The sequence below is a fragment of the Zeus faber genome, assembly GCF_960531495.2.
Source record: "Zeus faber genome assembly, chromosome: 12".
NCBI lineage: Eukaryota > Metazoa > Chordata > Actinopteri > Zeiformes > Zeidae > Zeus > Zeus faber.
The window spans coordinates 26,743,050-26,766,506 of NC_137196.1; the positions used below are offsets into that span (position 1 = coordinate 26,743,050).

The following is a 23,457-nucleotide window of genomic DNA, read 5'->3' on the forward strand; positions in this document are numbered from 1 at the left end:
AAAATTTTCTTTATTCCTCCATAACAAAATGAATATGCCTCATATTGCTGGTGTGACAAAGCTACTAAAGCAGTATAGTCACTGTAAATGTATTTTCTAGGCTTGACGCCTGTCCCGAGTGTAATGTCAGAGATGGGGTTAACCAATGGGACAGAGGCAAATTGAGAAAATGTAATCCACATACAGGAACATGAAGAAATCTGTACATTTTTCTTTCCAAATAATTTATTTAGGTATACAAATACAAAAGCGCCTCTCTGTCATTTACGTTAAAATAGGTGTGGGCGGTCTCTCGCACAGGGTCGCCCGTCTAAACTGTGTGTACTGCTGCAGCGCGCATCTCCCGTTAGTGGGAAGTGGTGATCGTCTGCTTGAAGTGAGACAGCAGCACACATTTGTGTTTAAAACCTGCGCCGCGAGTAACTGCTTTGAAATAAAGGCAATTGTTGTTTTTTTTGTTTTTTTTTTGCTGAGATGGCCACAGAAACGATAATGAAATCACATCTGTCACAGAAGGAAGAGTCCAAATTGCCCAGTGTACATACTCTGCCTCAATTCACATACCAATTAACCTGATCACAGAGGGGCGTATTTTAAGTTCGATTCGGTTATGACAGTAGAAAGCTTTCCAATACGGGGTAATGATCCGACGGTCCCACACATCAAAATCCGGTGTTGTCAAAGTGATTTCCAAAAAGCACCTTTTAGTACCTTACATTCATAAAGTGGAGCCAGGAAAAGCAAACTGAATATATCCTTTACAGAATCAAAGTCCTATTTATTAACGAGAGTTCTATCTAGAAAAGACTGTTTTCCGCCGATCTGCAAAACAGAGATTAAACACGGAAATAAAACAAAACAAAAAAAAAAGACAGATGGGTCGATAGACGAGGAGCTTTACACAGAGACAAGTCGTTTTGCATTTCATTTCTTGTGCTTTGGCCTTTGCTCGTTTTGTTTGTTTGTTTGTTTGTTTTTTTTAAGGAAAATTCAATGATGTCAGAAGCTTCGGGATCGATGTGTCCAGGAAGCCGGAGCTCGGTTAAAAGAGACAAAACAAATAAAACGTACCAGTTTGGATTTGACCTTAAACCACATGGAGATGACCTATTGTAGACGACACAACTTTATTCACAAAAAAACAAAAAAAAAAAACCCTGAAAATAAAAGAAAAACGCTTTTCCAAATATCCTCCTTCCACTTTTGCGCTGAGACGGTGTCCTCAGTTTGTTTTCTGTCAAATGACTCGGTACAGCGGCCTCCACTGTACTTCATGTGCTGCTCGGTTCACTTATGTCTGTTTTTCCTCGTCCGTGAGTCTGAATATGCTTGTTAAAAACGGGAGTGAGTCCGCTTGCTGCACGTCTCCCGTGGCCGCCGGGCCCCTGGAGAAGTCCGTCCAGTGCGGCGGCCCTGGGCTCCCAGCGCCGCCACTGGTCCTCCAGCGGAGACGCCAGGCGGCTCCGTCCCACGCGCTGAAGGTGCGACGCGGCTTCAAACCAGCTCCAGTACCTGAGCGGAGACGACAGGGAGCAGAGGAGGGTTCATGCCGATAAAAAAAACAAAAAAAACAAAAAACCAAGACTAAAGCTGTGGCTTGGGTTCGGCGGCTGCAGGGGCTACCGCAAAAAATAAAAACTGGTATCTGCTGCCTTGACCAGGGGAGAGCGGCTTCAGTTTAGAAATCGTTTGCCCCGTGTTGTGTCTCTGTTAAACTGTTAAATACGAAAAGTCACAATAACTTTAATATAACTTTGATTAAGATAGTTAGAGTGCCTGTCTTGTTGAAGCCAATAAGATTTGCTTTTGCTGGCGTCATGTGACACTTGACAATCAAATGCAAATCGAAAAAATTATCAATAATCAGATTCATATTTCCAATGCTTTATTTTTTAATCGATAGAAACAATATTAAAATGATTTAATGTGCTTGTCCAAGCTGTGCATATGATAAATGCCCCGTAACACCTGGCCCCCAAAATTAGAACACATTTGGATTCAAGCCTTGTTATTACAAGCTATTAGAAAACACAAACCTTGATTGTTCCTTGACTGTTGGCTGCAATAAGCACATTTGACTCCTGAAAAAACACAAAAGGTGCATAAATTAGATTAAAAAAAAAAGAAGAAACTAAAAACACGGGAATATTTAAACGTGTATTTTCCTTGCCGGTAAAACTCATATTTCCAATCAGGATCTACTTGATTTCTTTCATTTTCCTTGTTGAACTTGCAGGTTCTTCCCCCTTGCCCTTGCTTGATTTGTTTTGCATCGTTTTAATACGATCCCTCGCCTCGTCAGGCCTCACAACGCCAACGCGGTGGGAATGGAACCCTCACCCCGTCGGGCAGCGCCCTCCAGCAGACGGCGCTGACAAACTCGTTGGTGTCGTCCTCCTTCTTGTCCTTGTCCAGGACGCTCTTCACCGTGTCGAACTTGAACGTCAACAGTGTCTTCGACAGGCCCTTGTAGTACAGGTACAGGGAATTGTTCTCGCTCCCTGAGTGAGACAGACAGACAGACAGACAGCTTTTCAGTTTTTGTTTTTTTACCATAGGTCAATGATTTGAGGCACACAAGTCAAATATTAATTCAAAAATCCACAAGTGACAGTCCAGATTAGTCCAAATTCTAACAAAATCCATGACTGTGGGTTCTAATGTGTATTGTTGGCTATTGTTTCTCAAACTCAAAGCACGTAGCGTCATCTTTTTGTTAATATCGCAAACCCTGAGATCTTGGGCCAAAACGTGGGAGATCCTGGCACAAAAAAAAAAAAAAAAAAAAAGTAAGGAACCTCCGACAGTATCTCTGAAAAAACAACCTGCCGCGTCCGACCGGACGATTGAATCCTCTTTAGTTATTCTACGAAAAAAAAAAACGTGTCGCCGTGGCATCGTGGGCCGTTTTGACCGCGAACCTGTCGCCACCTCCCCCCTCCCGACATGGCCCAGCAAACGCCTGTGATGCTCAAATTTTCCCTTTAACTCCCCCAGCTGAGGCTCACCACACGCCACGTAGTCCCCGTTGGACGCCAGGCCCACAAAGTTCTTCTCGTTGATGTGGCCCTTGAAGGAGCGCAGGCAGTGCGGCTTGTTGACGCTCCACAGCTTCAGCTGGCTGTCCGTCGAGCTGCCGGGGGAAACGGGAAACATCGTCCGACTTATGCGGGTGAAGTGAGGACGTTCTCGCTCCTTAGCGGACGACACTGAATGAACCCGACGGGCCGCCGCTCAGAGGTCAACAGCTACGACAGGTCACTTTGGATTTGATTTGAGCGTGTATGGCAGTGAGACAGGTTGACAATTTTTACGGCCTTACTAAGATGTTTATATACTTGAGTGGACTTACGCGGAGACGATCTCCTCTCCGTTGACGAACTTGGCGTAGGACACGGCTTTGCGGTGGCCTTTAAACACCATGATGGGCTGCTTAGTGTTGCGCAGGTCGTAGTAGTGGACACAGTGGTCTGCGGGGGGAAACGGAGACGGGTGACACACCGGAGGAAAACCAGCGGAAAGCTGCCAAGGAGCTTTACGAGGGCGAACGCATGAAGCACCCAATATACGTATATATATATATATTTATTTATTTATTTTCGTTACTTCAGAGCTGCAATAAGTTGAACAATGGGGAAAATCGCGATTTAATAAAATCTCCCATTTTTTCCCTTTGAATAACCGCTTCTAAAATGTATTGTGGCGAACAGTGGAGAGAGACAGGAAATGTGGGGTGTAGAGAGAGAGAGAGAGAGAGAGAGAGAGAGAGACACGCGCTTCAAATGACTGCAGGTTGGATTTGAACCCTGGTCGCTGCAGGCATTTTGCCTATACGGTACATGCGCTCATCCGGTTGAGCCCCGCTTAAATAAATAACCACCAGCTTGCTCAAAGTTTTGTGAAGACGTGTGAGGTTTTTAAATGTTTAAAAAGTTATTTTATTCCATTCTATAAATCATAGAATTAACGGCGCAATCACAGCCAAATAATTAGAATCCACTCATTGACGAGTTTTTCTTTTGTTTGTTTTTTTTTTTTTTTTTTTAAATCAGAAATATTTCTCCTCAGCCAATTATAACAAGAAAACAAATTCTTCTGACCTGCGCAGCCGAAGGCGAGGTGATAGCGCGAGGAAGGGCTGAATTTGACGCAGCAGACGTTGGCCTTGGCCTCGATGCTCGCCACCGAGTTGTCCAGGTTGGTCGACCATAACTTCACTGCAAAAATAAAACAGAAAAAAGTATAAAGTAAAAGTATCTGTTGTCACCCGGGCAAAAAGGTCAATCCTTTTGGAGAAATAATGGAAAACTTACCGACAAACAAGAAAGAACTGACATGTTGACCAAATATCTAAAGTGTTTTTGTAAATGATTCTTACTGTGTCACTTTATAAACACTAAAACCCTTGGATTGGGTTGTCTAAATTTCGCAATATACACAGGGGTTGATCTTCCACAATTTTATGACATTTTCAACTGTTTGAAGAGCTTACATTGATTTTCCAAAGTGGGGAAAGACAAAAAAAAAAAATTAAAAAAAGTAATTTTCAGGGAAGTACAAAGAGGTTGAGCTCAGTAAATCCAGTCACTGCACCTTTAGCGTCGTCCGACCCCGAGGCGAGCAGCTTGGGATCCATCAGATTGAAGTCAACGCTCCAACACCTTTTTTCATGCTCCTGAAAAAGAAAAAACGTGTAAACAACCCCTGTCCACGTGTGATGGCAGAATCAAAACCCAAACTCAACTACTGAAAGACACATTCAGTGCACACAGCTTTGGTTCAGAGCAGCGACGCACCTGGTAGACCTTTGACCTCTGGCCGGTGAACCCGTCCCACAGGATGACGGTGCCCTCGTAGTCGCTGCTGGCCAACAGGTTCTTGTGGTAACTGCTCCAGCTGATACAGCTGCAAGAGATTTCATTTGGACTTTTTGATTGATGCAGAAACCAAAATGCAGTTCAAAGGCCTCCTGAATGATGTCAGCTGATCAAATCAAGACCTTTTTTTCATTTTCATTTTCGAAATAACAACAATGTGCTCAAACAAACTAGACCACCCAGCCCCATATAAGTACTATTTTTATGAATTTGCAAAAACAAAAAATAATAATAATGAAATAAATAAAAAATAATTGTCACCATGTAGTATTGTGTGTCGATTGATGGGGACATTTTTAATTTGATCAATTGTAGAGGAAGCCTGTCTCTTACAGTAGCTTCAGAAAGTATTCAGACCCCTTCACTTTTTGCACACTTTGTGTTGTAGATGTAATTTAAAATGGATAAAATTGCCATTTTTGCCCAATAAATGTACACTTTATAACCCATAATAAAGTGAAAACATGTTTTGAGAAATTTTTGAAAATTTATGAAAAATCAAAGACTGAAATCTATCACTTACATAAGTATTCAGACCCTTTGCTTGAGCACTCCAAGGCACACACCTCTGTATAGAAGGTCCCACAAATTCCCACGCACGTCAGGACAAAAACAAACCATGAAGTCCATGGAACTCTCTGTAGACCTCCGCAATGAAATTGTGGTGAGCCATAGCTCAGGGCAAGGAACCATTAAAATAAAACCATTTCTTAAGCTTTGGCTGTTCCCAGGTGCACAGTTGCCTCAATAATTGGGAAATGGAAGACGTTTGGAAGCACCGGGACACCTCCGAGAGTAACCGGGCAAGAAGAGCCTCGGGAAGCCCTCTGCAGAGACGGGAGAACCTGCTGGAAGGACGACCGTCTCAGCAGCACTCCATCAATCAGGCCTCGGTGCTAGAGAGGCGCTGGATGGGAGCTACTCTTAAAGCCACTCTATGGAACTTCTTTTACAAATGAGGACGCAGTCAGTGTGCATTACAATAGCAGGATAAAACAGACGCTTACACAGCGCACAGGGATGACGTTTCAATGGACCCGGACGCCAACACGGCTCTTCGTGCCCCCGATCGGCGTTCCGTTCCTCCAAAAAAAACAACCAAAAACAGCGTGGGGGCGGGGGCACGACTTTGGAGACTCGTTAACATTATTTTCTGCGCATAACACATGGAGGGTGATCAGGCACTGAGAAAGTGTCCGCATCACGCATGGTTTCCTTCCATAAGGAGATGTAAAATAAGATAGCCTACATATAAAATAAGTGTTTTGGTGCGCCGATCACGGGCGGCCAACCACTAGTGCGCGCATCGTCGGTGCCGTCGGAGCTGTCGCTTAATCACCAGCCCGCACCACCGGCGTCCAAATGCTCCATCTGCCTCCTCGTTGCATGCAGACGTCCATATACTGTACATCCTCTCTGTGCACGCAGGTGAATGAGCTCCGCCCGTCGCTCCCCGTGGTCCCACGGATGTACGGATATTTCGATACTGTGACAATATGGTAAATGGCAAATATCACAATATTATCGAATATAGGCCCAAGCCTAGTTCTAGCACAATGAAACTTTGGTGTTCGGGTACGAAACCGTTACGCCTTACGGCACAAAGTCACCTCCTTGATGTTTGGCTCCGGTAAAATCCATAGTAGAAAAACAAAAAACTTACAAACTATAAACTTGAAACTTAAAAATATAAACTTGCCGGTCAAACTGTCCGGTGATAATGCTCATACAAAACGTAGCCGCTCCACCTCCCCGACGGCACGGATGCCACGAGGGTTTGTCTCACCCTCTGACTCAGGCCTGCGAGCCGAGCACATCTGGTACCTACACCGGCCCCGTCCCTCCCCGCGCCGCGCCCTCTGTCCTGAGCGCTCGCTGCAGCCCACGGCTCGGGGAAGCGGCGAGCTCTGTACGAGGGGCGCTGTCACCGAGGTGTACATTATATCTGCGTTTGTAAAACGCTGTTACTTGAAGCGCGACCGATAAGTTTCAAATTTGTCCCGTAAAAAAATAAATTATTTTCGGACACCGGGCCGATTTTACGACAGGGATATAAAAATGCAAATGTACTCGGAAACTAGACCTCTCGAATCTTGAAACTGGGGGTTTCTGAGGGCTAAAGCAGGGGCGCCAAATCCCAAAAGTTACATAGCGCTGCTTTAAGTAAAGGGCTATGACAGCTCACTTGGAGCCAGACGGTATTTAAAGGACTCTGAGAGCATGAGGAAAAAGATTCTCTGGTCTGAGACTTTGGGCAGAACTCCAAGCACTGTGTCTGGCCAACACCGGGCTCTGTTTTCACCACTGGCTGATGGTGGTGGCATGGGGGGTGCTCCTCCTGGTCGGAATCGAGGGAAGGATGAATGCGGCCAAACACATAGAGGTGCTTGACGAGAACCTGCCCCCCACATCAATGACCCCCAAGCACACAGCCAAGACGACGCTGGAGCGGCTTCAGGACGAGTCTGACTGTCCTGGAGTGGCCCAGTCTTAAGCCCCGTAGAAGATCTATGGAGAGATCTGAGGATGGCATTTCACAGACGCTTCCCATCCAAATCTGACAGATCTTGAGAGGATCTGCCAGGAAGAATGGGGTAAACGTCCCAAATCCAGGCGTGCAAAGCTTGTCGAGACTTACCCAAGAAGACTCAAAGCTGCGATTGTCTCCAAAAGGGGCTTCTACAAAGTACGGAATTAATGGTCGGAATACTTATGCAAATTAGATTTCATTTTTTGATTTTGAATACATTTGCAAAAAAATTCTAAAAACATGTTTTCACTTTGTCATTATGGGTTATGGAGTATTCACGGATCTGCGAGAATGGCTATTTTATCCATTTTAAATTAAAAGTACAACAAAAAGTGTCCAAAAAGTGAAGGGGTCTGCATACTTTCTGAAGCCACTGTATCAAAATGTGGGAAAATGGAATGTGTCAGAATCCTTTGTGAATGCAGCGTACATCGAAGAACATCTGTATTGTATTTTCTTTGACTCCTCTGCCCGGCAGTCTCTGGTGTTTGCCCAGAAGCGTTTCACTACACGCCGTACAGTACAGAATGGATGTGACAAATCTTTTCAATCTTTCATTTCAGCAATATTATGAAGCTTTATTTGTATAGCACCGTCCGTACACCTTTTTGGTGGTGATTGGTTCTATGAGTTGGGAAACTAAAAGACTCCTGTTTTCCTGCATCTCGACTGAGAAGAACCGCGCTCACACATCCGGTACCTGATTTTGGAGTTGCAGGTCATTTCATTGACGGGGTAGTGGATGTCCACAGCATCCTGGATCACCGTGCCATACTCAAACACCTTGATCTTCTTGGTGACGCCGGCGATGGCAAAGTAATCGCAGTCCCGGTCAAACTCAATACTGGAAGCGGAAACGGAGTGGAGAAATGGCAAATTAAGAAAATGTGGGTCCAGAAAAAATTCTGTTTTATTATTATGGGGCTGAATTCTACCATATCGCGTAGGCCTACATTAACTTAGTTTTACCTGTTTTTACGATTTTTAAGAAGACAAACTGTGATTGCGGTAATTGAGTTTCAGGGTGTGGCTCATTAAGAAACTACAAAAGCTTGTTTTTTTTTTGTACATGAAGGAAAGTTGCTAAAGTGCACCCCCTACTGGTTAGAATTGGAAGCGAGCTTTACAAATTGTATTCTAATTTACTCTTAAGAAAAATAAACATCAATAATTGTATTTATCATTTATGCACTGTAATAAATCACACCTTTATATTAAGTCCTATGTTTGCTTTATGTCTATTCCATTTAAATACGTTTGTTGTTTAACTTATTCATTGTTGCATTTGTATTTTCAGCATTTCTGTAGGAAAGGATTTTATGAAGTTGTATCCTTGTTTTAATGCTCAATTTGATGAAATATGTTTTGTTTGTTTTAATTTACACTGTATATTTCTGGCAATTGTGAAGCACTTTGTAACAATTATTGCTCGTCAGAGCAATCAAGCAGCAACAGGTAAATCTCACACACACACACACACACACACACACACACACACACACACACACACACACACACACACACACACACACACACACACACACACACACACACACACACACACACACACACACACACACACGAAGAGCCTCTGTTATGACAAGTGTCCACCTGCTCCCGGCTTGTTCCATCTTGCCCACTCTCTACAATAGACTGGTGTGTTTGCAACATCTCTGCCTGTGTCCCTGTTCGGGCACCACTGTGGCAGATCCGCCTGCCACACCCCACCCAAGTAGTGTTTCCAGGGCCCTCTGACACAGAGACTAACGGCTAAAGCCGGGAGCAGATGGACACGTCATGACAGAGGTTCTCCCCGTGTGTGTGTGTGTGTGGATGTGTGTTTTACCCGTTGGTCGTTGATTGCTCTGATGAGCAACAGGTGTACGGCCACCTTGATCCCAGGCCCAATTGCCTAGACCCAAGACAGGTATGGCTGCTTAAACCTACTATAAATACTCCTGCACCACAAAATACAACCTAACTTACTGAAACATATTACTGGAATCATCAAAAGCAGGAAGTTGAGATTACAGAGGAGAATAAGCCGACATGGACTTTGTCTCTGTGATACAAGCCTTGTTTACTGACCTGGAGACGATACTGGAGCCGTTGTAGAGGTCGCTGGCGTAGGACAGTGTGGCCAGCGGCCGCACAGAGTTGTAGCGGGTGAACTTGGACAGACACTCCATGAAGTCGTCCAGCTGGTTCAGGTTTCGACCTTCCTCTGGACACGTGGAAAACACGATGCAGGGTTAAAAAATAAATAAATAAAATCAGTGTTTCCATTTCCAATGTTACTGAAAAACGTCACCATTAGGGACGCAATGGTACAGTTGGCTCACGGTTTGGAAGGTATCATGGTTTTGGGGCCACGGTAACGGTAGGGTTAACTTATATTTAAGAAAAAAGCATCTCTGTGCGGACCCCGCACGACCGACGTGGCCGGTGCAGCTCCAACAGTGGAGCCGTCAGTGCTGCAATAGGAAACAGCACTGACGGCACGCTGCTCCAACACGTCCAGTCGACTTCTACCGTGATACCACCGTTCACGTATGTGTATTTAACCGTAGGGGGCGTGTCTAACGATTCAATAACATACTGTGTACTGCATCCCAAATCACTTAACTGGAAAACTTGTACTCGTTTTTGTTTTGTTACTGGTCGCTTCTCCCCACTTTCTGTCCACATTTCTACCTGGGTGTGCAACTCTTGCTGCTGACAAAAAATGGAATCTCACCACAGGGATGCCACTATTAATATAACTTTTCGAGCACTGACATGAGAGCAGCTTTCCACTTCTAAACCACTGTGAAGCTGTGTTTTTAGGTCTGCTCTGCTGGCCTGGTTTCTTGTGACAAAAACAATGCAACAACAATCGACCAACAGTTGTGCCAGTTGACCACAACATTTTAAAGGAGCACAGTGTAACATTCTCTAGTGCTGTGCCTCTGTTTACATAGTGAGTCAACACCATTAAATTGCAATAAACATATCAGTTTCTTTCCTTTTACTGAAGTGCTTTTACTGGAATGCAAGCGTTTCATACGCAGTGGTAAAACGACATTTGATAAAACAAAATCATTCAAATTAATAATGATGAATAAGGACAGTGTTTTTTGTTTATCCCGACCCGTGGCTCACGCTCACCAAAGTCAATCTAAGGCCGCGTTTCCACCGCAGGAACTTTCCCCAGGAACTAGGAGCTCAGTGCGTTTCCACCGCAGGAACCAGGGTCTAAATTTAGTTCCGGGGACAAAGTACCTGGAACTAAAAAGTGGGGGGGTGGGGGGTACTTTCTTACTTACACTCAGGAACTTTGGAGGTGGGGCTTGCAGTGCTGAACACTTCTGATTGGGCGATTACTTTAGGCGTTTTATTTCAGACACCGTTTTTAAAATTCTGCAGCCGCAACCCGACTGTCCGTCCAGGTTGTTTGTTCTAAAAAGTTCCGTTTGTACAAAAAAAGGCAGTTTTTTGATAATAAAAAACATAAAACTAAAAACGAACAAGTTTATTTATATTTATTTATGTATATATATAACACAACACACAAGATTTTACCGTCCTACACAGTAGCCCCAGGTTCGATTCCCCATGTGTGAGCTCATGTTTGTCAATCTGTTTCAAACTTGATCATAAAATCTTGAGTGTGAGACTGAATCATTTTGACAGTAAATACAAGGACAGAAGAATACAATGGATAAAGAAAGACACCCAAAGTGATTCCACTATCACTTTGGTTGTCTTTATCCATTAAATTTTTCTTGTTGCTGCGGTCTTCAGCATTAGCGCCACCTAGAGGACCGCAGCCGAGCAGTTCGTCATGTAGTCGCGTGCAAAAATGACACCAGCGGACTCATTTGCATAACCGCCGCGTGTATTGAGCCTGCGGTGGAAACGCAGACAACAACGGGCTGAAGGAACTTTTTCGTTGATGAAAAAAAAAAAAAAAAAAGAATTCCCGAGGCTAAAAGTTCTGGGTACTGTGGGTGGGAATGTGTGACGAAACGCCGCCATATTCGTCCCGGTTTTAGTACCTGTGATGCGGGACATTTTGTTGGAGAAGTAGCACTGCTCCAGGTCCTCAAAGTGTGCCGTCAGCCTCTTCCTCCTTGACGCCAGCGTGCTGTTATACCGCGTCTGTCTTTTGCCCTGGAAAAAAATAAAATTAAAAATACTTTTAGAAGCCACGAAACAGATGTAAATCATCTCGCAGCTCTCGAAGCTCAACTGCTAAATCCATGTCCAACAAAAATCATTCCATTTGAAGGCAGATAGCTAGATAGATGGACAAACAGACAGATGAATAGACAGACAGGCAGATAGCTAGACAGACAGTGTAAGGATCATATTTTAAAAGTGAGCGTTGCGTTTACCTGACTTACCTGGGCCGTGGCTCCGAACCCTGGCGGCTGGCTGTACTCTGGAGGGTCCATGATACTGCTGCTGCTGCTACTTCACACAAAAACACGACGCAAGACAATTTTGCAATTTTATTCTGCATTAAAGGTGCAATTGATGTAATTTAGAATACAAGGACAAGTTATATGTGGCAAAGGTCAGTGATTACAATTTTTTTTTTTTTTTTTTAAATAGCAAGGCCCCCGCTTGAAGTGGGTGCATGCACTTTATCTCCCTACACTCCCTTTAATAAACTGCTGTGTGTTTTAACCTTTGACTGATAAAAAGTGTAGAATCTCAGTTGAGACATGAAGGATCTAGTCTGTCTTTGCACACAGCTTCTGGATGAGGACTCAAAGCAGCAGAAACGATGTGGTGGCGCTGTGTGTGTAGTAGTAGTAGTAGTAGTAGTAGTAGTAGCAGTGACCAAGCTGGTAGGACACAACTGGGCTGTACCTGGGCGCCGGGGAAGGAGCCTCCACGTTCGGTACTGTGCACTCCGCCTCCGTCAGTGGCGAGTACAGGCCACTCATTTCCTGTAGGAGATCAAATACAAAAGTTCAGCTTCCACCCGTACTCCGCCGTGGTTGGTTGCTGTCATAGCAAAGCAGGCGTTTTTGCAATGCATCATGGGATACACTTGCCAGCGTAGTGTCCAGTGTTTGCATAGTATGATATGTCCTCCTGGTACTTTTGCGTGCAATATGAGGCCTGCTACGCTTTTGGACACAATAAAAATACTCGCATACTAACTCACCGTGCTGAACAGTGAACCACAGTTTGGGTGTAGTACTGTTCTTAGGGATGCACCACCTCACGTGCACCACCTAACCTACAACATCCCAATGTCATGTTCCCATCAGAGCAGGTGGACTCGTTCTTTTTTACCTCCACACGCTTGATGTCGTCTTCCAGAAAGTTCAGCTCCTTCTGCAGCTGCTCCAGTTGCTGAGGGAAGAGGAGGAAAAGAGGAGGAAGAGGAAAAGAGGAAAAGAGGAGGAGGAGGAAGAGAGGAGAAGGAGGAGATCAGAGGAGGAGGAAGAGGAGGAAAAGAGGAAAAGATGAGGAGGAAAGGCGGAGAGTCAGAAAGACAGAAAGGTGGACATGACAGTGTGTATAGGAGTGAGTTCAGCACATCCAGAGCAGGACTGGATTTGGCAATATGGACAAGTTTATAATCTCAGTACATATATTTATCACCACATCTGCTTTCAAATTCAAATGCGTAAGAATAGTTTCAAGATATGGAACCACACGGCAATAAACACTATGATGCTGGAACATTTGTTGAAACACAACAAACAAGCATACATGTGGCCAGGACCCAACACAGAATATTAGGAAATTCTACCTCTCTCTTGTTCCGTCTGGCCTCTTTAAGGAATTCCATGAGGATTTGCCTCTGGGCCGCCTGCGACTCCTAGAGCGCGCGCGCACACACACACACACACACACACACACACACACACACACACACACACACACACACACACACACACACACACACACACACACACACACACACACACACACACACACACACACACACTTCTTAACCAATCTTTTATTTTTCTCTCACCCCTGTCCTTTGGAGTCTGAGCATTGATCCCCAAACTGTCCTGAGCTTAACATGATGCTCTTTCTGGCAACCAATTCCATATTGTTGTCTGACATTACAGTCATTGAGCATTCCAACTTAAGACACATCTTTAAAAAAATAATAATAATAATAAAAACTGCTAATTCATGGAAAGGTGATTTATTTTCTCACTGACTGAAGAAGCAAAAGGCTGGAACAACTGGAATGTCAAGGTCACACTTTCACACGCCCCTTTACTTCGCCGTTGGGCAGACACTGAGGTCAAACATCTACTCAGTTTTAAGTTCTAAATAGCCGGGTTTGATACAAGCCATTGCTGACGGGACGAGGTAAAACAGTTTTTCAATATGGAGGTTAGAGCTGAAAAGGCCGCAGCATGAGAGGATTGCCTGAAATACTTCAACTAACACCATTGGTGGGAATTAGGGGTGAAGCAGTGAATTGAATGGGTGATTAATGCCAACGGGGCCCACTTGAAACAGAGATTTGATCCCAATATAGTTCTCCATGTGAAATAATAAAAAAAAAAAAAAACTTAAATAGTCAAGTTAAATATGTTTAGTGATTTATAATGAAACATGTCCTCATATGTGCAATTTACAGCTCACATTTGATCCATATTAATGAAAATCTATGTTTTTGTCTGCTGAGTCATTCAGTAATTTCAATAGGGAAAAAATATATTAAAATCAGGATTCAGTATGTCTGCCAGATTACAGAAAACAACAAATGATCAGAGGTCTGGGTTCAGAAAACTTCGGATGAGGATTCACCATCATTTTTTAACATTTTTTTAACCATCATTTCACGGCGTCCAATTATCGCATAGACAACTTGAATGAATCTGAAAAATAAAAACAGGCTACACTGCACTGGAAAATAAAATGATATACGCTGTGGTAACTGTGGTAACTCACGGCCTCCAGCTGCTTCTTCTTCTGCACCAGAAGCTCCAGCATCAGGTTGATGTTGGCCAGGTCCAGGTTCTCCTGGTCCGGACAGCTCCTGGTCAACACGTCCTGCAGGACCTGCCACCTGGAGCCGTTCTGCAGCGAGGACAAGCGGCGCAGGGCGACATGTTGGTTCAGCGGAGTTATCGTGTGAGAGGGAGAAACCAAAACCACCGTGCGCGCGTGTTTGACTTACAGGATGGTCCAACTTCAGCCTCTTCTCCTCCGCCCTCTGCTTCTGTTTCAGGATCAGTTCATTCACTGCGACAAAACGGGGAGGTGGGGGTCAGAGGTGGAGGCTGATCATTTAGGGGGCACCTGTTTACGTGACTTCATTACGGAGATGCAACGATGCCATATTTTTTTGGAACCGAGTACAAGCGCCGAGCACTTCCTGTTTGGTTTTACGCCGCACAGAGAGGAATACTGGAGAATTTTGAGACCCTGTGCGTTGATCTGTAGTAATTAAATCATTCAGATAAAACACAAACCGCCAGTCTGAAAAAAATCTATAAAAAATAATAATAATAAAATTAAAATGAAGTGGAAACTCAATGCAGCGACATTGAGTTATCCTGATACTGGGTTCATTACGTCATTGAGCAGATCAAGGTACATGAGGTGCACCAGTCTCTATCGGTGCATCTTGACTAAAAGTAGAACATCATGATGACAACAGTCTTGGCCGCAGCAAATTAAAATCAACACAGCCCCATCGCGGAAGGATTAGAATCACAAGAAAGATGAAAAGTACAACAGTGCTGATTTTCTTATGGTGACTTGAGGGATGGTTCCCTGACGCCGGGTCCTGGGAAACGGTTTCCACCAGGCATCAGGTTGGAAATGCTCGTGTTTAGATATTAGGTTAGAATTTCCCAAAAGACAAACAAGCCACGGCCCTCTACTATTCTGCAATAATGAGCTGCACAAATAAACCCGGTTTGGTTTGTAATTACCATTACTTTATCGTTATTTTTGTTTTCGGGACACACACACTGGCCTACACCTTACGTACAGCCAATCTACAAACAGAACACAAAACAAAGACAACAAAGAAGATGCAACAGCTGTACGTCTCACATCGGCCCACATAACGCATGGGAACCCGGTTTAATTTAGGTCAGTTCCTGGCTGATGTGCAGCCTGCATTGAGAGACCTGCTCCAGTCAAGAGTTTCACCGCGTGAATGAGGCTAAAGTGGTTTAATTGGGAATGATCGATCAGGGAAGTTGCCACTGAGTAGGTGATTGGATCACCGTGCGATCAATATTCCAATCATCAGCCAGTCATGACCATAAATCACTGGAGGAGTAATGCAGGCTCAGAATCCAGATTTGTAACCATGTAAATAAATAAATGAATAAAAACGTAACTCACCGAGGAAGTTGGGGTAGAGCTGGTCCACATTGTCCACTATGTAGTTGCACTTGGGACACCTGTTGCTGTCATCCAGACTCTGGCGGATGCACTTGAAACTGTGGGTAAAAAAAATATAATAGTAATAATAACAATAATAATAATAACAACAACGACATGATTCATGAACCAGAGTTAGAACCATCTTGGGGATTTTTCAGCTTACAAAGTCATTTCAGATAGAGCGCATAACTATAGACATTTTGGCAGAGTTTATTTGCCAAAATCTGGGTTCTTATTATCTGGGTTGGGCGTTTATATGTCACAGTATTAGCCCAGATAAACTCTGCCAAAATGTCTATAGTTATGCGCTGTATGCGCTATATCTGTGTCGCGTGCAGGGAATTTGACTTGGTATGGGTGGGTGCATCGTTCTACACCATCACAAAGACGGAGGAAGCAGCTCAGCGATCTCAAGGACGATAAACAGTCACTCACCAGAAGCTGTGGCCACACTTGGTCATGTGTGCCTCCTCGATCATCTCAAAGCAAATAGGGCTGGAAAACAACATGTTGGATCGTTTAGACAGACAGGCGGATACACAGACAGACAGATAGATAGATAGATACAGTAGATAGACAGATAGATACAGACAGACATAGAGATTGATAGATAGATCACAGATAGATAGAGTAGCTACACACACAGACAGACAGATAGATACAGTAGACCGACAAAGAGATAGAGTAGATCGATAGATAGTAGCTAGACAGACAGACGGATAGATACAGTAGATAGACAGACAGACAGATGAACAGACTGATACAGTTTAGTCATCCCCGGGGTGATTCGTAGTGGTACAGCAGCTCACATCAAATCTAACACCAATAACATTATATAAAAGGAACAGAAAGAAATGTCAATACTGTGTGTTTGTGTGTGTGTGTATATAATGAACAAAAAAACATAAAATACTGGAACATTTGTCAATGTGAACCTAAATAACCAAAGAATAGAGAAACAATATGGCAATATGAAATGAAGCTAAAACACTGAGAACGAGCAACGCGCTTCGGTGTCACCCAGTGACAGTGACAAGAAACGGGATTATAACGACGTGACCGCGGTCCCCAGCGTTGAGAACATGGCGGTTCTCGGGGTTCAACACACCGTGCGGGGCTAAAGCTCCGTCCGTGCCGGCTTTATAGCCCCTCTCCACGGACCACCGCCTCCACAACACCCCGCCATCACACTCGGAGAACCCACCACACGAAGTCGTTGCTCTTGTCCTCGTAGGAGTTGAGGAGGCCGTTGTAGAGCGGAGCCTGGTGCAGGGACCTCTTCTTCCCGGAGCCCGAGGACCCGGAGCCGGAGGGTCTGCCGAGGGAGGCCAGGCCGCCCCGGGAGGCCTGCGCGGCGGCCAGGGCCGGCACCGCCGAGCCGCCGCCCTCCCGGGAGGGGACGACGTCCCCGGGGCTGCCGGTCCCGTTGCTGGTGGCGGAGTTCCCGCCGCCGTTCGTGCCGCCGCCGCTGCTGCTGGTGCCGGGCACAGAGCCGGCCCCGGCCCCGCCGGAGCTCTGCTGCGGCCGGCTGCCTGACATGACCCGAGACTCGCGGAGAAACTGCTCCCGAAAATCACACCATCCGGACCGAGTTGGTTCCCCGCTTTAGCAGACAGGCTAGCACAGGAGCTAGCATAGGAGCTAGCATAGGAGCTAGCCCGCTGAGGTAATCCACAGTGCGTCCGCAGCGGATTAGCTGCTAGCGGCTAACAGCTAGCTAGCTAGCTGCTGAGGAAGCGGTGGAGTCTCCTCGGTTGCCCAGGTGCTGAAGTGATGCTCCCTTTCCCGCCGTGTGTGGGAGCGCCTGCCCCCTAGCGGCGGGGAGGAGACCACCACGTTATAAACACATGCAGGTTCCATGTGATACACACAGGTACCAAATATACTGGAAAGAGCAGAACTTTATCACTGAGTGGCAAAACAATTAGTTTTGTGAGATATGATGGAAGAATTTATATTATATTATATTGTATTATATTAATACTTTTTTCATCCCCAGAATGATTATGATCATGACCCAGATTAGCTCCCATCAAACAATACAAAAACAATAAAAGTGGATAAAACGTGGAAAAATACAATAAACCCCCAAAATATAAACATAAACCTCTGTATCAACAGCTGTAGCGTATTCCGCAAGTTTAAATACAGACACATTCTCTGCATATACTGGTTCTATCAAATAATGAAATGTGAATCAAAAACATAAATTCATATTTATGTTCATATTTTAATGAATAAAGAACGTTCTCAGCATCTGGGTTCACCGATTTGTCTATTCATCCAAGTTGGACTCTCACTTAATGGAAAACAAGGTAAAATAACAATGATAATAATAATAATAATAATAAAAATAATAGCAATAACAATAAGAATAATAATAATAGTAATAATGCTAATAAATAAATGCCTACAATGGGGCCTAAATGAATGATGCACATGTTCAGGGACGTGGTCGTGGATGTTCCCTTTCGGGGGGGGGGGGGGGGGGGGGGTGATGGGGCATCAGAAGCAGCCGAGACGCCGGCGTCGGCACCGCCGTGCCAAGAAAAGCACGCCCTGTCACCCGAGCGTCCACCTGCAGAGAGGCCTCAGGGAGCGCTAACGTATTCACACGCACAGTCCGGCCGCTCCTCCGCCGGCTTTTCCATTTTTACCTCCTCCTGAGCAAACAAGGCCCCGGCCGGTCGGCAAACGCAGAAACATGGATTTTCCCATGTTTGTGTTTGCGGAAGAAGTTTTTCGACTGCATCCTCGTGGCGCTGCAGAGGGGAATCTGAAACGGCTCCTTGAGGGTCGGAAAATTACTGGATGGATGCTGGATTTCCCCGGACAGGGGGGGACCACCGTGAAAAATGTTATTTGCCCTCACCTTCGCTCGTGCGGAGGAGCGTTGTGCACTTGTTGCACTATGTTCCTGTTTGTCCGAGGGGATCGATGTCACAGCGGAGTCGTTCGAACGCCGAAGCCGTCGCGGCCACGGCCGCGGAAAAAGCCGGTTCGCGCGCCGTGCCGTTTTGCAGAGCTTTTCTCCGGCACACCTGGGAACACGTGCTACGCTCATGTGCAACAGGCACATAAATCACTGCCGTGCAATTCCCAAACAACAGATAAGACATAAATCAACTCCTCGGAATCAGAACGTAGAGAAGAGAGGGTCTATTCCAAGAACATTTTGTTATACAAGGAATTTGTCATGGTGAGGATTGGCGGGTTTTTCGACAGAAATTTGCATTAAAAAAAAAGATGAAAAAATTTATATTATAGTAAAATAAAATAGAATAAAAAGTAATATAAAAATGGCCACATATACACAAATAGCTGAAAAATACAAAACAAATAGTAAAATATATAAAAATATACAGAATATATAAATTGAGATTCTATGCACAGGATAAATTATTATTATGGGTACATACACCAGTCGCAACATTAAAACCACGACAGGTGAAGTGAATAACATTGATCATCTGGTTCCAATGACACCTGTCAAGGAGTGGGATATATTAGGCATCAAGTGAACAGTCAGTCCTTGAAGTTGATGTGTTGAAGCAGCGTGAGGATCTGAGCCACTTTGACAAGGAGCACATTGTGATGCTGAACGACTGGATCAGAGCATCTCCACAAGCACAGCTCTTGTGGGCTGTTCCTGCTCTGCAGTGGTTACTAGCTACCAAAAGTGCTCCAAGGAAGGACGACCGGTGAACCGGCGACAGGGTCATGGACGCCCAAGGTTCGTTGACGCGCGTGGGGAGTGAATTCTAGCCCGTCTGGTTCGATCCCACAGAAAAACTACTGTAGCACAAAGTGGTGAAACAGTGAACGTTGCTATGATAGAAAGGTGTGGAACACACAGTGCATGGCAGCTTGCTGCGTATGGGGCTGTGTAGAACTGCCTAAAACATCGTCTGAATTGCGGAGCGTCCCATGTCCTAAGCCGCGTCTCGTGCCTGGATCTGCGGGTTGGCAGAACCTAGAGGAGGTTTTTAATCCCAGCCTGGAATCGTCCTCAAACCACACCTCACCATAATCAGTTCATCAACAGGAAAGGGAGGTAGGGGACGACACGTGACCAAGACGGGGAACCGGCTCCACAGCCACGATGCTCCGGACGGAAAGGCCAAACTTTCATTTACGGTTTTGTAGTTCAGGAGGCGTATTCAGGAAAATATTCTCTCGTTCCACACACTGTCCCATACTGAGCCTCCTTTTTGTGTGTGTGTGTGTGTGTGTGTGTGTGTGTGTGTGTGTGTGTGGTGGGAGGGGTCAGGTTGGGGTTAGAGAGCAACAGAGAGGTGAAGAACAAGCGGCAGAGATAAAAACAAATAAACATGAGAGGCAGCGAGGGAGAACAGCAGTATACAGGTGAATGTGTTTGTTTGTGTGATGCAGAGGAGTTTCGAGCCTTAAAACACGCCCCTAATCCTGAATTCTCACTGTCTTTACCCCTGAATATCATTGCTATTATTATTATTATTATTATTATTATTATTATTATTATTGTTATTATTGTTGCTGTTGTTGTTCTTGATATTATTATTATGATTGTTGCTGTTGACGACACCAAAGCAACGCCTGATGCAGGCACCTGATAAAGCATCGTGAAATTTAAATGAAAATTGAGTGAGTGCGGGAGAGAGAGAGAGAGTTAGAAAGGACGAGAGAGGGAGAGAGAGGGGTAGAGAGGATGAGGGAGGAGAGGGAGGGGAGAGAGAGAAGATAAAAAGGATGAGGGAGGATGGGGAGAGAGAGAGGAGAGAAAGGATGAGGGAGGATGGAGAGAGGGGGGGGGGATGCGGGAGGAGAGCGAGAGAGGAGGGGGGGGGTGGGGGAGGCGAGAGAGGAGGGGGCCATGGGTGGAGCGAGAGCGGGTGGGGGAGAATTGACGAAGGAGGCGAAAGAGGGCGAGGGGGAGAAAGGACGGGGGAGGAGGGGGAGAAAGGACGGGGCGGCAGCGAGGTCGATGGGGTCGACAGCGAGCGGCTCAGATGAAGGATAATCTGCAGAGGTCCCGTGCAGTGGGGGGTGAAGCCCCAGAGGAACACACCCATTCAAAGGCTCTGTCACACACACACACACACACACACACACACACACACACACACACACACACACACACACACACACACACACACACACACACACAGCCCCCCTTCCCTCTTTCATTTATTTTCCCTCAGTCATTTTCTTTCTTTCACTCACTCCTTCTGTCCTGTCTTATCTCTCTCATCCTCTCTTCCCCTCACTAACTCCTTCTGTCTGTCTGCCCCCCTCCCTCCCTCCCTCCCCCTCTCTCCCCCCTCTTTCCAAACCCCCTTTCCCCCCCTCTCTCTTGCTCTCTTTCTCTGTTTTGTTTTCCTCCTGCGACAAAGTTGCAGCTGGATTTCAAAGGGCGCTTTGCCAGGAGAAAAAACCTGAATGTTTAGCAGGCAGATCTCTCCGTCAGACAGGCTGGGATTGTGGAATTCCGGCCTCCCACTCTTTAGGAAGCTTTTTTTTTTTTTTTTTTCTTCTTTTGCCCCTTCAGGGGCCCCTGACATAACTGCCAGTGGCCCCACCATCCCTCCACCCCTCCTCCTCCACCTCCAGCTCCATCTCCAGCCTCGGGCCGCGCCGCCCCTGTTTGCAAATTGAGCCTGACAAAAACAATGGTGGCTGCTCGAGAGGACGTTCACAGAGGTGTGCAACTGCAACAGCTGCCCATAGGGGCGAGCGGGCGGGCGAGCGGGCCATCGAGTGCATGGGGGAGAGAGAGAGAGCGAGAGAGAGTGAGAGTGTGGGTGAGTGAATGGGGGAGTACTCTGCAGGTCAGAGTCACCTGCTTCACACTTACGCAAACCCTCTCATTTAGCAGCTGCAGTGAGCACCTGTAATATGTATATCAAGATAGATAGAGATATATAGATCTACATCTATATATATATATATATATAGAGTTAGAGAGATAGATATATATAGAGTTAGAGAGATAGATATATCCATAAATAGAGAGATAGATAGGTATACACAGACAGACAGATAGATAGATAGACAGATAGACATATGTTCATCAGTCCCAAACACAAGATGTATAAACAACACACGCCAGCTGATACTCTGATACTGTGGAATACACAGTATTTTTACGAGTCCGTATCCGTGATATCGCGTCATGCGAGTGGCCCGCGGCGCACGGCGGCCATCGCTCATCGCCACTCTGGGCTCCTAAAGTGCGTCGTATTTAAAGAGGCTTTATTCACTTCTCAGCTGCGACTGGGAAACTGCTTCGCCTGCACTCTCGGCGACCTCCGCCCCGGCTCCACATGCATGGATCCGCTTTCATGTACGTGTGTGTGTGTGTGTGGGGGGGGGTTCGCATACCGAGTTCTCATACGTGTGCGTGAGCTGGGGAGCGTGTAAGAGCAGATTTATCGTCCCCGAGGCCAAGTCATATTGCCATGTCCGTTCAACAATAAAAGCCTGTGACGACAGAGAGTTGCCCCGGATGAAAAACGCACGGCGGCGAGACGGCGAGGAAGCCACCGAAGCACCGGCTGAGGATCCTCTCATAGGGTGTTTGAGGTTGATGCCGTTTGTAACGGGCAATGGCGGCTGTGGTGTCTGGAAACATTTGCCTCCAGCATGAGAAGGCCAGATAATCGTTAAAAAATAAAATAAAATAAATAAAAATAAAAATAAAAATTAATCTGGGGCAAGCTGTGCATGCTACCCGCCAATGCATAAATAGACCCGGATTTGACTGCGTGGCGTTCTGTTCAATAATAATAGAATCGTGGTCGCGTCCATTACATAAGATAATATAAGATTAGATAAGATAAACCTTTATTAGTCCCACACCTGGGAAATTTACATTGTTCCAGCAGCAAAAAGGGGACAGCAGAAAATAGAGAGCATATCAAGGTAAGCACTATAAACAATATGAAATATATAGAAAAAAAACAAAGCACCATAAATAGGAACCAGAGTACTAAGTGTACTACACATATAAGCAGCAGCACTATAATGGACGGTGACGGCCATGTATTCTGGTCGACCTTTACCACAGTACAGTGATGCAGCTGGAGGCTACCCTTATTCCTTTGTTCCGATTTGCTCCTAATTAAAATCAATGTTTTATTTAGGTAATTAATACAAATTAATACATTGATTAGTTCGGTCGCTCAGTTTTGATCTTTGTTTTTATTTTTCTTTTATTTGTTTTTATTTGGAATCTTTCGCTAAGCCGATGGGCACACGCACACACACACACCAAACACATGTTGCCCGTATATCGCCTGGCTTTATTCATCCTTCTTGCCTCCCTCTCTCTCTCCCTCTCCCTCCCTCCCTCCCTCGGTCTTGGCCGGGCCTAAAGAGTCAGGCACAAAGCAGGTAGCATATTTGGGGGATAAAAGCTCACAAAACCCTTTTCATGTGCAAGACAGATGTTGTGCATGTCCAATGAGATGGTGAGATGGATCGATTCTGGAGGGGGGTGGGGGTGGGTGGTGGGCGGCGAGAGTATGAGAGGGTGAGTGAGAGGGAAGATGACTTAAACCTTGGCTTAACATTGGAAAAGAGAGAGAGAGAGAGAGAGAGCGAGAGAGGGAGTGAGAGGGAGAATGAGAGAGGGGGAGAGAGAGGGGGGGGCGGGGTGGGGGGGGATGGAGGGACACCGAGTGTAAGAGGGTGAGGGAAGAT

General features: G+C 45.5%; 1 protein-coding gene across 4 annotated transcripts; it reads right to left on the bottom strand.

The window, feature by feature from the left end:
- Window positions 1-213: 213 nt before the first annotated feature.
- Window positions 214-17,365, bottom strand: cop1 (COP1 E3 ubiquitin ligase). 4 transcript variants are annotated; one of them, XM_080011330.1, is made up of 20 exons: window positions 16,982-17,365; window positions 16,213-16,272; window positions 15,736-15,833; window positions 14,555-14,619; window positions 14,326-14,454; window positions 13,160-13,228; window positions 12,697-12,756; window positions 12,265-12,344; window positions 11,793-11,859; window positions 11,445-11,559; window positions 9,496-9,631; window positions 8,108-8,251; window positions 4,797-4,905; window positions 4,594-4,675; window positions 4,101-4,217; window positions 3,353-3,470; window positions 3,009-3,133; window positions 2,341-2,501; window positions 2,037-2,081; window positions 214-1,512 (listed from the first exon to the last, which is right to left on the bottom strand). In XM_080011330.1, exons 1-20 carry the CDS (start codon window positions 17,314-17,316, stop codon window positions 1,495-1,497), a joined length of 2,133 nt encoding a protein of 710 aa, XP_079867456.1. In that variant the 5' UTR covers window positions 17,317-17,365; the 3' UTR covers window positions 214-1,494. The 4 variants fall into 4 exon arrangements, with proteins under 4 accessions (XP_079867456.1, XP_079867454.1, XP_079867455.1 ...); XM_080011328.1 differs by having other exon boundaries at window positions 11,784-11,859; XM_080011329.1 differs by having other exon boundaries at window positions 11,793-11,862.
- Window positions 17,366-23,457: the final 6,092 nt, after the last annotated feature.

Excerpts from the sequence above, each read along its gene's own strand:
- cop1 (XM_080011327.1), bottom strand. The coding sequence starts at position 17,316 with ATGTCAGGCAGCCGGCCGCAGCAGAGCTCCGGCGGGGCCGGGGCCGGC. Across the intron at positions 11,560-11,783 it reads CCACGGCCCAGGTAAGTCAG|GGCAAAAGACAGACGCGGTA; the intron begins GTAAACGCAACG and ends ATTTTTTTCCAG. Across the intron at positions 2,502-3,008 it reads CGGGGACTACGTGGCGTGTG|GGAGCGAGAACAATTCCCTG; the intron begins GTGAGCCTCAGC and ends TGTCTCACTCAG.